This window comes from Eulemur rufifrons, chromosome 20 (genome assembly GCF_041146395.1).
Source record: "Eulemur rufifrons isolate Redbay chromosome 20, OSU_ERuf_1, whole genome shotgun sequence".
NCBI lineage: Eukaryota > Metazoa > Chordata > Mammalia > Primates > Lemuridae > Eulemur > Eulemur rufifrons.
The window spans coordinates 18279243-18295124 of record NC_091002.1 but is presented as its reverse complement, the minus strand read 5'-3'; the positions used below and the strand labels follow the sequence as shown (position 1 = coordinate 18295124).

The window sequence follows — 15882 nt, the reverse complement described above, 5'->3', positions numbered from 1 at the left end:
CTCTGACCAGCATCTTTAGTCAGATGTCCTACTGTTACATTAGATACAATGTGACTTCAGTTAAGCTCATCATTTCTCCAGTCTTGTTCCTTTTCCTTATCTTTATTCTGCACAGCCTTCCTGTTTTTGCCAAGGCCCCTCGTTCTCCCAGTCACCTGGACACAAAGACATTGAGGGTTCTTTGATTCTTCTCCTGCATTAATTACACTTAGCAGTGAGTTCCTGGAACTGAGTTCTATTTCTGTTTTCCTAAACATGCTTTTACGTTTTTTCTTCCTTCTTAGTCCCTTCGCCATCACTTTTCTGTAGATTGCTTTAAAAACTTCTAGATTAGTTATTTAGCTTTTACCTTTCTGCACACAGTGCCCTTCAGCCCTTCAATTAATCTTCCATAAGTATTGCTTTTATTTTTGTTCCTTCTTGTTGTGGCTCCTTGTCATCCTTAGAGTAGAACATCCTGACTCTTAGGTTAATTTTATCTTTTAAACTTTATCTTTTACTGCTCCTTAACACAAATCTTCTCTCAGAGCTAGGCTAGTCGTCTTGCTGTATCCTCATACGATAACAAAAAATAAAGGAGTGGAAGGGAAGGAGCTTAGAGATGTTTAATTTTTTATTATGAAAAGTTTCAAGCATACATATCAGTAAAGAGTAATGTAATGAACTCCCTATGTATCCATCACACAACTTCAATAACTACCAACCTTTTGTCAATCTTGTTTTATCTATCCCCATATCCTCCCGCCCCCGCCAGTATTTTAGAGCAAATTCCAGACATCGTTTATCCTGAAGTACTTCAGTATTCATGTTTAGGGATTATTTAATCTATTAATTTACACAGTGCAGATTATTTTAACAGTTTCCCCATCACTGGGTTATTTAGTGTGCTTAAATGCTTTTGGCTTTCAGAAAGCACCCTATTCTGTTTGTGGGCAGTTTTACTTTTGTACTGAACCAAATTTGCCTCACTATCGTTTCTCCTTAGAAGTGCCAGCCTGCCATGTGGAGTGGTACTGAGTAAATTTATATAATATAATAGCTATTCAGGTATTTGAAGAAGTTGCCATGTATTATACTTTTTGGTACCTGTCACTGCATACATAGCACATGTAATAACTTCTTTTTAAATAGGAACACTTAGGATTCAGATCTTTCACCTAGCTCTTATTTAATAAAAGTGGGATTATTCAGCCATAACACTAAGTTTCTCACCAGACATTTTGGTTTTACATTTTTAAATAGCAATTGCTTTAAAAGACTTGGGGACCTGGTTTTAAAGTCAATTTTGAGCCAGGCAGAGTGGTACACCTGTAGTACCAGCCACTCAGGAGTCTGAGGTGGGAGGATCCCTTGAGCCCAGGAGTTTGAGTCCAGCCTGGGTAACAGAGTGAGATCCCATCTCTGTTTTTAAAAAAATCAGTTTTGAGGTTTTATACATTAAAAAAATACTAAATGTTAGTGGCAGCCTGGTTATCTGAAACCTACCTGGAATTACTTTCAATTTATCTTTTACTTAGTTTGTTTTTCTTTAAGTTTAGCACTTTTCAGTGACTTAAGCCACATTTTCCTTATGTACACTAGTATTTGTCTAAATTTTTAAAGGTTGGTAATCTTTAAAAATAACATCTTTTATGTAAAAGTGATTGGTTGTGGGAAAAAAATTGAAAAACAAGATGAAATATATGCACAAAAACTCAAGTTGCACACAGACTTACTCAAATTTAACTACGTTTAATATTTGAATGTCTGTATTCTAGTTTTTTTCATATGTATTTATGTGTTTGTTGAATTATGCACAGAGTAATTTTTTTTAACATTATGTTCCTCCCATACCCTCGGGCCATGTTGACTCAGCATTTTAAAATTGTAGATTTGAGACTTTTAGAAGTTGGAGGGTTCTGTTTACTTCATGGATTCTGTACACTGCATGGAAGACAGGGTTCAAATCTTATTTCTGACACCATGTCATTTTGTTTTTCACATCTCTGTGGGACAGGAATTTCCTATAGCCAGGGGTATGTTCATGAAAATTTTTATTTCCCCAGGGCCTGGCATGGACTAGATTCTCAACAGATTATGCCAAGTGTGGGTTATTTTGCTGTGAGCCAGGAATGGGATGAATATGCATATCACCTGCACCTTATTGGTTATCTATTGCTATGAAACATGTTACCTCAAAATTTAGTAGCTTAAAACAACAAATGCTTATTTTCTCACATAGTTTCTGTGAGTCATTTATCCAGGAGCAGTTAGCTGGGTGATTTTGGCTTTGGGTCTGTCATAAAAATACAGTCAACATGTTAGCCAGGGCTGCAGTCATCTGAAGGCTTAATTGAGGCTACAGGAGACACTACCATGATGGTTCATTCACATGACTGTTGGCAGGAAGCTTCAGTTTCTCAACACATAGGCCTTTCCGTAGGGCTCTTGAGTATACTGACAGTGTGGCAGTTGGCTTTCCCAGAGGAAGATCTGATGCCTTTTATGACCTAGTCAGAAGTTGCATACTGACATTTCCACTTTATCCTATTTGTTAGAAATGAGTCACTAAGTCCAGCCCTGTACTCCAGGGGAAGGGAATTAGGCCCTACCTCTTGAAAGGAGGAGTATCAAGGAATCTGTGAGACATATTTTAAAACTACCACACATGTTGGATACTTAGGCTTCCAGTTGATTCATATTCAATATTGGGGTGACTTGACTCCAGTGAGCTACATTTTTAATAAGCCTTTGGGATAATCTTGATACACTCTGAAGTTTGAGAGTTACTGACCTAAATAAGTGGAGAGCTACCATGTTCATGTATCAAAAGATATAATATTATTTTGATGTCATTTCCTTCTTTCCAAATTGTCCTATGAACACAAACTCCCAACTGGCTTTTTTTTTTTTTTTTAAAGGAAATTGACAAGCTATACCTAAACATTATGTGGAAATGCAGAAGACATAGAATAGCCAAAACAATTTTGAAAAAGAGCAGAGTTAAAGTGCTTATATTACCTATTTCAAAACTTACTATAAAGCCGCAGTAGTCAAGACAGTATGCGTTTGTGTAAGAATAGAATAGAGAGTCAAGAAAATAGACCTGTATTATATGGTCACTTGATTTTCAGTAAAGAGGCCAAGGCAATTCAATGGAGAAAGGGCCATCTTAAAAAATGGTGCTAGAACAACTGTGCATCTTCATAGATAAAACAGTGAACCCTGGCCCTCACTTCTGTAAAACTACCTGGAAAAAAAATAAAAATAAAAATAAGATGATAGAAGCTGAGGCAGGAGAATCACATGAGCCCAGGAGTTTGAGACCAGCCTGAGCAGCATAGTAAGACCCTGTCTTACGAGAAAAAAACGGGGAGAGAGAGAAAATCTGTGTGGACTTTTGGGTAGACATAGATTTCTCAGGGCACAAAACATATAAACCATAAAAGCAAAAATTGATAAAATGGACTTCTTCAAAACTTAAAACTTCTGTTGTTTGAAAGACACCATTAAGAAATTATTAAAAGGCAAGCCAATGACTGGGAGAAAATATTCACAATACATATAGTAAATAAAATTTGTAGGCCGGATGAAGTGGCTCACGCCTGTAATCCCAGCACTCTGGGAGGCCGAGGTGAGAGGATTGCTTGAGCTCAGGAGTTTGACACCAGCCTGAGCAAGAATGAGACACCCTTCTGTACTAAAAATAGAAAAATTAGCCAGGCATCGTGGCACACAGCTGTAGTCCCAGCTACTCAGAAGGCTGAGGCAAGAGGATTGCTTGAGCCCAGGAGTTTGAGGTTTCACGGAGCTACGATTATGCCAGTGTACTCTACCCAAGGCTACAGAGTGAGACACTATCTCAAAAAAAAGAAAAGAAAAAGTTGTAAACCAGAACTCTTACAACTTAGTGATAAGGAGACCAAAAAAATTTTCTTTAATGGGGGAAAGATTTAAGCACATACTTCACCAAAGAAGGTATATGAGTGGCCAAGAAGCGCATGAAAGATGTTTATCATTAAACATCATTCATGTAATCCTCAGAAAAATGTGAATTAAAACCACAGTGAGATAACACTACATATCTGCTAGAATGGCTAAAATTAAAGACTGATAATACCCGATGTTGGTGAGAATTTATAGCAGTTGGAACTCCATAGAGTTTTTGATGGGGATATATAATGGTACAATGACTTTAGAATAGTTTGGCAGTTTCCTATAAAGTTAAACATACACTTTTCATATTACTAAGCAATTTCACTCATAAGTTTGTACCCAAGAGAAAGGAAAACATGTCTACAGAAAGATTTGTGTATGAATGTTCATTGCAGATTTATTCATGATAACCATTGCATGGAGAGACAACTCAAGTGTCCATCAGATGAATGGATACAGTATATCTGTATAATGGAATACAACTTAGCAGTAAATGAAACCAACTATTGATATACCCAACAACATGGATGAATGTCAAAAACGTTATTCTGAGTAAAAGAAATCAGACACAAAAGAGTAAATTCTGTAATATTTTATTCATTAGAAATTCTAGAAATCTATACAAATCTGATCTAGAGCACTATCAGATCAGTACTTGCTTTGGGCAAGAGGTGGAAGATGGGAATTGACTGGGAAGGGATCTAAGGGGGAAACTTTCCGGGGTGATGGACTTGTTCTCAATTTTGATTGTGGTGAGGATTGCTCCCGTGTATATGTTTGTCAGACTTATCACACTATCTCTGAGATGTATATACAGTTGCCCCTCTGTATTTGTGGGGCATTCGAGACTTACCACTTTGTATCATTTATAGGTTAGGCTTAATGGTACAAGGTCTAAGGTGAAGAATGCCAAACTGTGGCTTCCTTTCACAGTAGAATTGGCTCAATTCCTTCATCCCACATGTTAGTAACACGTCTTAGTTTTAGAGGCAGGATAATGGGATGCCTTATCTGGCCTGCTTTGTGAAATCTTCCCTTCCAGTGGAATGTGCTATTATGGCTGCCATCTGGATCATGCCATTTGCTTCTTGACCAGCTTGTCAAGGTAGGTGGGCAGAAGACAACTCATGACTCCTTAACTGACTCATCTCTTATGGTTGCAGATTCTCATAAACACAAAGATAAACATAAAGATCGAGAACACCGGCACAAAGAGCACAAGAAGGACAAAGAGAAGGACCGGGAAAAATCCAAGCATAGCAACAGGTAAGGGTTGAGTCAGCAAGTTCCTCATCATTCAGTGCATTGCCCGTTTCTTGACCTACCTGGAATAGGCCTTAACTTGAGCCATAGGTAGATAGTATGGATAGCAAAGTAAACAGAGTCTGTATTTGATCCTAAAATTGCTAAGAGGATGGCCTCGATAATTCAGGGCCTTACTTGGGATGGCATTGTTCAGATCAAGATGTACAAAGCAAGTATGGTGGATTTCCTTCTGATGTGTACCTCATTAAAACTGTAGTTTTTCACTAAGTCACCAAAGGATTCATTGTTACATATGACAGCATTTGATCAAGTGTCCAACAAGCTTGCCTTGATAAAAGGTGATTGGATTGGTGACCTTATCTTTTTTCTTCTTTTTGTATTTTAAAGGGTATACATTAAAAATCCTTAACTGGGACTTCCGTGGTCTGTGAGCCCTTGAAACTGTATGCAAAAGGTTGAGTACATGAGATTTTCCTGGAGAGAACATTCCCAGCTTTCATCAGGTTATCAGAGGGCTCAGCTTCATAGCTCCCACAAAAGCCAGCGATCACCAATATAAATGAAACTCAGTAGTGCTGCTGTCTGAGATCCAAGCCCCAGAAAGATGTTTTTCTTGTTCATTTTGCCCCCATTTTTTGGTGTAGGAAGCAAGTGGTTAAACCCACTCATTGAAAATGAGGACTTATACTTCCATTTTGATTTAAAGACAGTGGTGAGAAAGCCATATGGTGTATTCCTATTCCCATAGTGGCCTGAGCTTTGTTAGGAGGGAATATAAAGACCCACCATTTGTTGGAACAAATGTCTCCATCCTAGAGTTCCTTATCTTATCTTATTGTCCATAGACAATTTAAAGTGGGAATTATTTTCCAAGTGTGTTCTTTTTATGATTCATTAAAAAATTTTAAATACTTTTGATGAATTCTGTTTGTGAATCATTAGAATAATCAGAATAATCTTCTCTAGTTTAGTGGGAACATTTCTTCAGGAATCATCTCCCATGCCTGTGACCTTTTTTCCCCCAACATTCATTCCTGTCATATCACTTGATCATCTGGTTTCCATCTTTATTACTCTAGTGAGTTTAATCTCAGTAGTTGAATCCAGTCTGCATCTTTTCTAGTTTACAGTTGTCCATCCCATATTAATATCTACCAAAGTAGATTTGAAAACAAAAAATATTGCCAAGGATAAATAAGTTTAATTCACAATGATAAAAAAGGAACAATCAGGAATATATAGCAGTTATAAATGTTTATACACTAATATCACAGCCTAAAAATACATGAAGCAAAAACTGATAGAACTGCAAAGAGAAATAGGCATTCATAATTATAGTCAGAGATTTTACTACTACTTTTTTAATAATTGTTAGTGCAAGTAGAAAATCATTAAGGATGTAGAAGACTTGAACAACATCAGCCATCTTGATCTAGTTAACATTTAGATTTATTCTACCCCAAACCATTAGAGTACACTTTTTCTTTTTCTTTTCTTTTCTCTCTTTTTTTTTTTTTTTTGAGACAGAGTCTTGCTCTGTTGCCTGGGCTGGAGTGCCGTGGCATCAGCCTAGCTCACAGTAAACTCAAACTCCTGGGCTCAGGCAATCCTCCTGCCTCAGCCTCCCAAGTAGCTGGAACTACAGGTTTGCGCCACCACGTCTGGCTAATTTTTTCTATTTTTAGTTGTCTGGCTAATTTCTTTTTATTTTATTTTTTTTAGTAGAGATGGGGTCTTGCTCTTGCTGAGGCTGGTTTTGAACTCCTGAGCTCAAGCGATCTTCCCGCCTTGGCCTCCCATAGTGCTAGGATTACAGGCGTGAGCCACCATGCCCGGCCCACATTCTTTTCAAGTACACATGAAACATGTGCCAAGATAGATCATTTTCAGGGACCCCACCCCCACCCCCAAAACCCACTTCCCTTGGCTTTTATGCCTCCATGCCTTTCCATCATTCTGGCCACCTTTTTCATCTCTTTGTGATGCACACAGTGGTTCTCTAAGACTTTGACTCTTCCCGTTACCTCTTTTGCCTTTTACCCTATCTCACGTTCCGTATCCTGTCTTTGAACTTCTTTTCAGTTCCTCAAACACAGCATGCTTTTTTAGTATCCCTGGGCCTTAAAACATGCTGTTGCTGGTTTTGAAACACTTGGTTGCTCTCTTAATAGCATTCTTTTAGTTGCAACTTAGACTTGACTTTACTTCTTCCAGGTATCTTTTCTGCCCACCTCCTCATATTAAAGGCCACTCTGTGTGGTCTCTGGCACCCTGAGTATATCCCTATCATAGTAATTATCAAGTTGTGTTCATGTTGTAATTGTCCCTTTACTTTTCTGTTTGCCTTACGGGGATTCTAAGATCCCAGAGAGTGTAGTTGGGGTCTTTTGTATTCATTTTACATCTTTAAGGCAGTATGGTACCTGGTAGATAGCTGTAACTTAACTAATATATATTTATTGAATCAATGAGTAGATGACCTATGGGTATGCCAATTCCCATCTTCTCACTTCTTTCTTCTCACATATTCTTAATCTTCTGTAGGATAGTTATCAGTTCTTTCTAGTCTATCCCATTTTTCAAACAATTTTTTTTGTGTGTGGTAAAATATATAGAAAATAAAATTTACCATTTTTAAATAGTGTTAAATATATTGACAGTAGTGTACAACTATCCATTTCCAGAACTTTTTTTCGTCCCAATCTCTGAATCCACTACACAATAACTCCTCCTTCCCTCCTCCCCCATTCTAATTTCTTTTCTACTTTCTTTTTCTTCCTTCTCTACTTTCTGTCTTTATTAATTTGCCTATTCTAGGTACATCATATAAGTAGAATCTATTTGTCCTTTTTGTGTTTGGCTTATTTCCCTTAGCATAATTTTTTAAGATTCATCTATATTGTAGCATATGGAATTTCATTCCTTTTTTATCACTGAGTTATTCCATTGTATATCTGTGTCAGATTTTTAAAAATCCATCTGTTGATGGACACTTGGGTTATTTCCACCTTTTGGCTTTTGTGAATAATGCTGCTATGAGCATTAGTGTGGAAGTATCTGTTTGAATCCCTGTTTTCAATTCTCTGGGGTATGTATCTAGGAGCAGGATTGTTAGATCATGTTAAACAATTATTCTTCTTCTGCTTGCCATGTTTATGCTGTGCTTAGTTGATGTGACATGTAAAAAAAAAAATAAGATAGTCTTTGACCATTAAGAACTTCATCATCTGAGGGAGGGGAAAGACATGCTTACAGATCCAATGCAGAAATGCTGATTTTTATTATGTTATGATTGTGGTGGAGGGAGAGAGATGATAAAAGTGATATAAAGGGCCCTGGGACATAAGTTTGTCCCTGCCCTGTGTTAATCTTCTCTTTAAAAAAGAAAAAAAAACAGGGATGTGATTTTGGTTGAAGTCCTCATCCTAGTCTGTCCATTTAGATCTCTTATGATCTTGGCTAGGTTACCTAACCTTCCTCAGCTCAGCTTCTTCATCTTCATCTTGATACATGTTTCAGAGGGCAGCCATGGGAGTCAATAAATACAAAAGCTCTTTAATTGTGAACTACTCTACAAATGTGAGGAGATAATGTTATACATCTATTAAAAGCATCCTTTCCAAGATTATAGCAAATTGAAGAATTTTTTGTATGCACTTTTATGCCTTTGCATATTGTCTTCATTTCTAAACAAAATATTTGAGAAAATAGCCTGTTTGCCAAGAGGCATTGAAAAACCTAGCCTGCATTTCTGTTTACGTATGACTAAATCTAGCTCTGGATCTCTAATTCACATGTGAGTAAGTTTACCAGTTTAACCAGATGATGTATTGTAAACAAACTTTTAAGTACTTCCTGTTTTGACCTACTGACACAGTACCTCTTTGCAGCAAAAAGCAAGTATATATTGGTTATATTCCAGCAAAATCTTGTATACTGTGATCCCTTTTGAATAACTTCTGATCTTTCTAATCAAGCCTAGCTAATTTTGTGGCCATCTATTATGAGAAAACAAGTGTTTCAAATGTGTTTCTGTGTCCCTCCCGTCTCTGCTGGATATTTGTCAACGGTTTGTCTTCAGGTTACACTCAGGACCCAAGTCCAGGAGGCATCTTAGTCTCCCGTGCGGTAGCAGTACTGCAGATGTGGAGAGTCAGCAATGGGAGAACTGGCTTTCTGCCAAGACAGAATGGGGCTATGGACCCAGCCTCCCAGGAAATCCCGTCTTATTAATTTGTTTTCCCCTTTATTATCCTTATTCAAGTGCAGACTAAAGGAGACAAGATCATTTCATTTTGTCTCCTCTTTGTGTGGACAGGAGTCTGAGGTACGTGCCCAAAGTCACACAGCAATGTGGTAGCAGATAGACCAGGGCTCCTGAGTCCCTGCTACGTTATTTCTTCCAGTAAAAAAGAAAAAAAAAAATCTCCATCTGTAAGGAAAGTTAGTTGTGTAGCCAAACTATGTGTTTAAATATAAGCACCCCTTCCTCGTATGCATGTGGTAGGCTGTTCACATTAAAAAATGTCAGATCATCTTAGGCACTGCCTCTGTTTTCTTCGGGCCCCAACTCTCTAAAATTTTTGGCATGGAAAGTATTAATCTCCTCAAATTCTGACCCTGTGAAAACCCTTTCTCTGACTTTCTCCTATTTGGCTTATGACACTACAGGAAGAGCTTACGCCAATGTCAAAAATAATTTCTTCACTCATTTATCTTTTGACACCGCTTTCTGTTAGCATTAATACTTCGCACTTCAGATCCTTTTAAAAAATATGTAAATACTCTCAAAAGAAACAAAAGGAGTACTCTTCTAGATGCCAAGGAATTACTGGGCTTGTAGGATCTTACCAGATACCTCTGTTAAAGCATTGCATTCTTAGCCATAAATTATCTTTAGATTTCTTATATAAAAATATTAAAAGCAATTTGGAGAAGGGGGGCTTGATTTTAGATAATAAGAGACTATCATGTGAAAAATGGAATTCCTCCTTCTAGTTTCTGAATGTATCTCTTGCCAATTTTAAACCTGGCACTCAGACTGGAGTGACAAATTTGTGGAAAGCAAGAAAAGACAGAACACTACTGCTGTGAAATAGCTAGGAGAGTACTTTTCCAGCCATATTGGCAGTGCTAATCTTTACTGTCAGCATGTGAAGCATCTGAGAGTAAGGATGCTTTTGGCTTCTGCTTTCCCTTCAGTTCCAAATCCTACCTGAATTAAAATTCAGAGAATGTAGTAATTTAGGAATATGCACTTGAATTAAGCATTCAATTTCTCAGATTGGGGGAGAATTTTCTGAAAGTAATCATATTCAAAAGATATGTTTGCTCTTTTCCTTGTGAGTGGTGTGCCAGAGCTCTCCATTTTTCTACACATTCTGATAATTAGCCTGTCCTGGGGGAAATTAACATAGGTAGGCAGAGGGTAGTTTGGAAGTGAGGGAACTGCATACCACCACCATTCACTGGGAGTCAGTGTGATGTGTTGAAAACAGAAGTTGAGAGGCCAGGTTCTGTCATTTACAAGCTAGGGGTCCTACCTAATCCAAACCACTTAATTTCTCTAAGTCTCATTTTTCGTTTTGGTCAAGTGTTGACAACAGTACCTACCCTGTCAAGTTTTCAGGTTTGTTCATGTGCATGATAGCACATTGGAAACTAACATACTAAATAATTGAAATAATGATGGTCATGATTATCACAAAACCTAGTAGAATATCATGCAGATACATTGGAACTTTTGATTTTGGTAGTTGAGTCTAATTCAGTAGTTATTGATAACAAATATGTTGGAGCCATGACGTTTTCAATTATATCTAGTCTTGTTATAGTGAACCATAATCATTGTTTTTAAGATTTCATGGTGGAGACAGCATTGAGCTAGCCGTTGAAAGATGGTTAAGATCTTGACAAGGGAAGGTGATTGTTAGAAAGAGGGGCATTCAGACAGTGAGAAAAGCATAAGCAAAACATGGAGGCATTATATAGTATATGTTTTGTTCAGGGAGGAATCCAGTTAGATGGATGCCTGGGTTACACAGGGTGTGACAGTAGAAAATGAGGCCCAAAAAAGTGGCTTGAGGCAAAAATATTAAATACTATTTCAAGAAGTTGGGACTTGATTCTCAAGGGAGCAAGAAGCCATTGGAAATGATTGAGGAAAGAGGGTATGGGACTTAGCCACAAATGACATGACAGGGTCTAAGAAAAAGGGTTCCTATCTTGGATAACTGGGTGGCTGTTTATGCTGTTAATAGAGGTAAGGAACTTAGGGGAGGAATGTGGGAGCTTAGAATTTGTATTGGTTTTGGCATCTATGGGCACATCCTTTTATCCTCTCTGGCCTGAAGACAAAGATTAAATAATTTCTAAGATTCCACTTAAAGTTTTGATAATTCTATAAAACTCCAGAGTCCTTGTGATTTTGTTTAGTTACCCTATAATGATGATGGACATTAAGAAACTTTCATTTCTTAGAGCCTTTCAGAAGTTGTACTCTTTTCCTTGAGTACAAGGCAAACTTGTAGTTATCAAGAATTTTTAATTTAACAAACATTTAAGCTTTAACTGCTTTCCTTGAAAGGGCCATTGATTTCCCTCCTTCTATGGCTTTGAAGCTCTCTGCTCTCTCAGGAATCCCCTGTGATTCAACCAGTTGTGACTTGTAGGCTCTGCTGCCTTGAGTAGGTAACATAGGTAGCAGCGCTGTTAGTGGCCAAGTCCTGTTCTCAGAAGATAAGGAGCCTCCTTCTACCCTCTACCCTTCTAACCCCTTCTTTTTTACTTTGTTTGGGTCAGGTACGTGACTCTGGAGCCAGACTGCCTGGGTTTGAATCCTGTTTCTCTCTTGTTACTTAACCTTTCTGTGCCTCAGTTTCCACAACTAGAAATACCAGTTTTGTTATGGGGGTTAAATGTGCTAGATGAGCACTTGGTGCTATTTAAGTATCTGCTGAATACTTTTATTAGTGATAGAGAACAGATTTAACACATTAACTGCCATGTGAGTTGTGTTTACCTCATGCTAGTTTTGAGCTCAGGATCTCGTGAAGCATATAACTCATGTCTCTTCACCTTGGGGGCCGTGAGAACTATTTTTCAAGTTGCATATAACTCACACACAGAAAACAATGAAGAATAACAGATTTTCATTAAATTAGAAAGGATTGCTTTGTTTTCAAAGTTTTTATTGTATTTTCGTGATAAAACACCATGGCCCCAAGGAGAAATTTTTTTTTCTGGCATGGCAGTCAATGTGTTAAATGGTTTCCCGTAGCCAACATTCTAGCTTCTCAGAATATCAGACATGGGTTTGTTTGTTTTCTTTTTTCCTAAAGAAATAATAAATGCTTTGCCAGGGCAGAAGGGAAGTACTTCCTGGCTTCCTGCTGCCATTTCCCTCCTGTACCTTTCTCCCACCCTCCTGCCTAAGTACCTTAGAGAAACCATGGTCAGTGTTTTCTGTTACCTGCTTAGCTCCAATGAGAGTCACAGATCAAAGGTTTTGCCATCATCACTTAAAAAGTAGTGTGAGCTACTTTTTTCTTTAGTGGAATTTAGCTAATAGAAGCACAGTACAGGCATAAACACTCAGAAAGAAAGGTGGTTTTGAATCTTTTCCATTTGTTCTCTTTCAGGAATCTTATCCCCAAACAGACACAAACTCTGAACCAAGGAGTCAGCATTTATGCATAGCTAATAATTGGGTGTTTTCTCTCTTAGAGTTCCTCATGCCTGTGAACTAAATTCATATTTCATCCAAAAGTGTGACCATTACAGATGTTTCAGGAATGCTACCGTCTATGTTTTGGCCTTCATCATGTCCCAGACTAAACTTATTCTTAAAATGTTTGTCCAATCTTTGGGCTCCTTCCTATGGTTATACTTATAAGCCTTTCTTCCATGTTGTTATTCTTATTTAGCCCCACTGAAGTTTCTTCAGTAGTAAGTCAGCTGTTCTCCAGCCTCTGAACTGCCAACATTGTGGCCCTCAGTTGTATTTAAGACGTACTGTGTATGGAAAAGTAGCAGGATCACATTGGTTCACGCCTGCAATCCAAGTTCTTTTGGAGGCCTAGGCAGGAGGATCACTTGAGCCCAGGAGTTCGAGACCAGCCTGGGTAACATAGCAAACCCTGTCTCCACAAAAAACAAAAATATTAGCCAGGCATGGTGTTGTGCACTATAGTTCCAGCTACTCAGGAGGCTGAGGTAGGAGGATCACCTGAACCTAGGAGTTTGAGGCCACAGTGAGCCGTGATTGCACACTGCACTCCAGCCTGGGTAGCAGAGCAAGACCCTATCTCAACAAAACAAAATAAGAAGGGGAAAAAAAAACAAACAAAAAAAAACAAGTATAAAGACAAGGGTAATGTCTTTTGAAACAAGCAGTCAACAACACTAACTTCTTTTATGCACTGGTCAGAATTTCCATCATCTCACCATCAGTGGAAAAGATGCAGCTCTTTAAGCTACCATGAAGGTCAAACTCATCTTAAGCCTTTTGGAAAAAGTCATACATGTTAGAAAATCTCTGATGATGAGTCAGCCTGACTGACCCCACATTGGCTCCATTTTCTACACTGGCCAAATCCTGTTTCTGACTTTTATGGCACAACCTTGGACACACTTCTGTATTATAGGACGTTGTCCCCCAGTGCCTCTGCTACTTCTTTTAGGAAAGAGTGGCAGTGGGGCTTGCTGTTTGCCAGTGCTCCTGCCAGTGTGGGGGTTATGGATGAGGGCTGGATTCCTGGATACTCTGCTCTCTATTTCTGGAGGCAGGGACAGTTACAGCACCTGATGAGTAGAGATGTTAATATTCTGTTCAGAGGCCTGGTAGGGCTTCAGAAACCCAAATTTCTAACAGTCTTTCATGTAATGCCTTGTACCACAAACTGTCCTTAACCCTAAATCACCTGAGCTCAGCTAGTATAAAAATCCAGACCTGCTTTATGTTTAAACAATTGGGAATAGAGGAGAGTTTGGTTTGGTTTCCTTTGGAAAGTCAGGATTATAGCTCACATTCTGGGCTTTGGTTAATTACGACCTACAAAGGGAGTTACTACTCTAGCAGGAACTTTGAATTTCCTGTATAGATTTCCCTCTCGTTAGTAGGCAGAGGAAGTATCGCGTAGACTTTTTTGGCTTTCCCGAAAAGGCCTGGATGCTGTCTTGTTGCTTGTCGTTTGTTGATTCCTTTCCCCTGATCTCTGTTTGGTGTAGTAATGAAATGCAAAGCTAAAAATTGGAGGGCTGTGTGTGCACTTGTAGTTGACCATGCTGTGATTGCCAAAAGACCAGAAAGCCAGTTTTCTAGTGAAACAGACACTAATAATGTCCTAAGAATTGCTTTTCATTGAGAAAGAGAACAAGGGAGGTGGCGGGTGTGGAACGGAAAGGAAGATGGAATGTTCCTGAACTTAGATCCCTGAATCAGCCATTTATAGTTTAATGGGGGGACAAACCAAAAAAAGCAATCATCAAGATTTTATTCTTTCAAGTATCCAAGGTCTCTATTCTGGAAAGTTTCTACTTGATGGTACAATACAGTTATGACAAAAATACATCAAATCTCAAACTCACCGTGCACTTGTCTGTAACACCAGTTGACCTTAAGTGGTAGGTATCAATTTAGTGGAAATGTAATGGCATCAAAGTAGCAAGTTACTCTGAACTTGGAGATGGAAATACTAAATTTAAATCCCAGCTTTGCTTTTCTCTAACATTGTAACTTTGAGTAAGTCTTTCAACCACTGTCTCCTCTGTTTGTAAATCTGTTTAAGGGGATAACAGGAGTGTTGTGAGTATTGATTGAAATAAAGTATATGAAGACACCAGGTACAATGCTTGCTTAGAGAGAATAGAGTTGTTTATTTTCATACTTGGTGGGAGGTATATGTATTCATCCATCAATATTATGGATTTAATTATTCCCTGATTTTTGCTTTTAGGCAAAAACTTATATAGATGACCATTAATTCCTCTTAGAGTTGATGATTTTTAAAAAACGAAACAAAACTGTAGTGCTTTTATAATGGAGTAGTAAGCTTAAACATTTTGCTGGTAATATCTAAACCATGTACCTATGATACATATGTGTAAACTCCTGAAGAATCAGTTGCAATCTCAATAGCCTTGCTATTTCACCGTTCATTCTAAAGCAGGAAAAATTAATGAGAACTGGTAGTGAGAGTGCTAATGCAATTGGGAGACTTTTTTTTTTTTAAACTTTAGTTTTAAAGAATACATTTTTTGATAAAACACTGCATTTTGGTATTAATATAAACACAGATTTTTGGGAACACATTGAGTAGAGTGACATACTGATGGCCAAGAACAAAAAGCATGGTGGGAAAACTTGGTCACCACGTGCATCCAGCATGCTCTGCCGTCATGAGTTTTAGAAGTTCAGTCATATAGAAACTTGCTATTTAAATGAGTGGCACAGCTTAATAAGAGCAATATAGGGAGAGGAATATATAAATAAGGGTAAGTGGGCACTGTTTTTTTTTCATCTTTACCAGTACCCAGATCTTTCCTAAACATGTAGTCCTGTTTCTGCTAGACCCTCTGTACTCCTGGCTAGATTTCTTAAGAGTTTCAGCTCATTTATAATCCAAATACTTGTCTCAAGTTGCAGCTACTATTATGCACAGTGTGTGACTGCAGTTGTTCTCTTGTGGATTCTGTGGCTCT

The 15882-nt window shown here is 38.1% G+C and overlaps 1 protein-coding gene across 1 annotated transcript in view; it reads left to right on the top strand.

Moving 5' to 3' along the window:
* Positions 1-15882, top strand: part of TOP1 (DNA topoisomerase I) — an 84111-nt gene that overhangs the window by 25393 nt on the left and 42836 nt on the right. The window contains exon 3 of the mRNA XM_069495655.1: positions 5079-5181. Coding sequence (XP_069351756.1) covers positions 5079-5181 — 103 coding nt within the window. The remainder of the gene's footprint in view (positions 1-5078; positions 5182-15882) is intronic.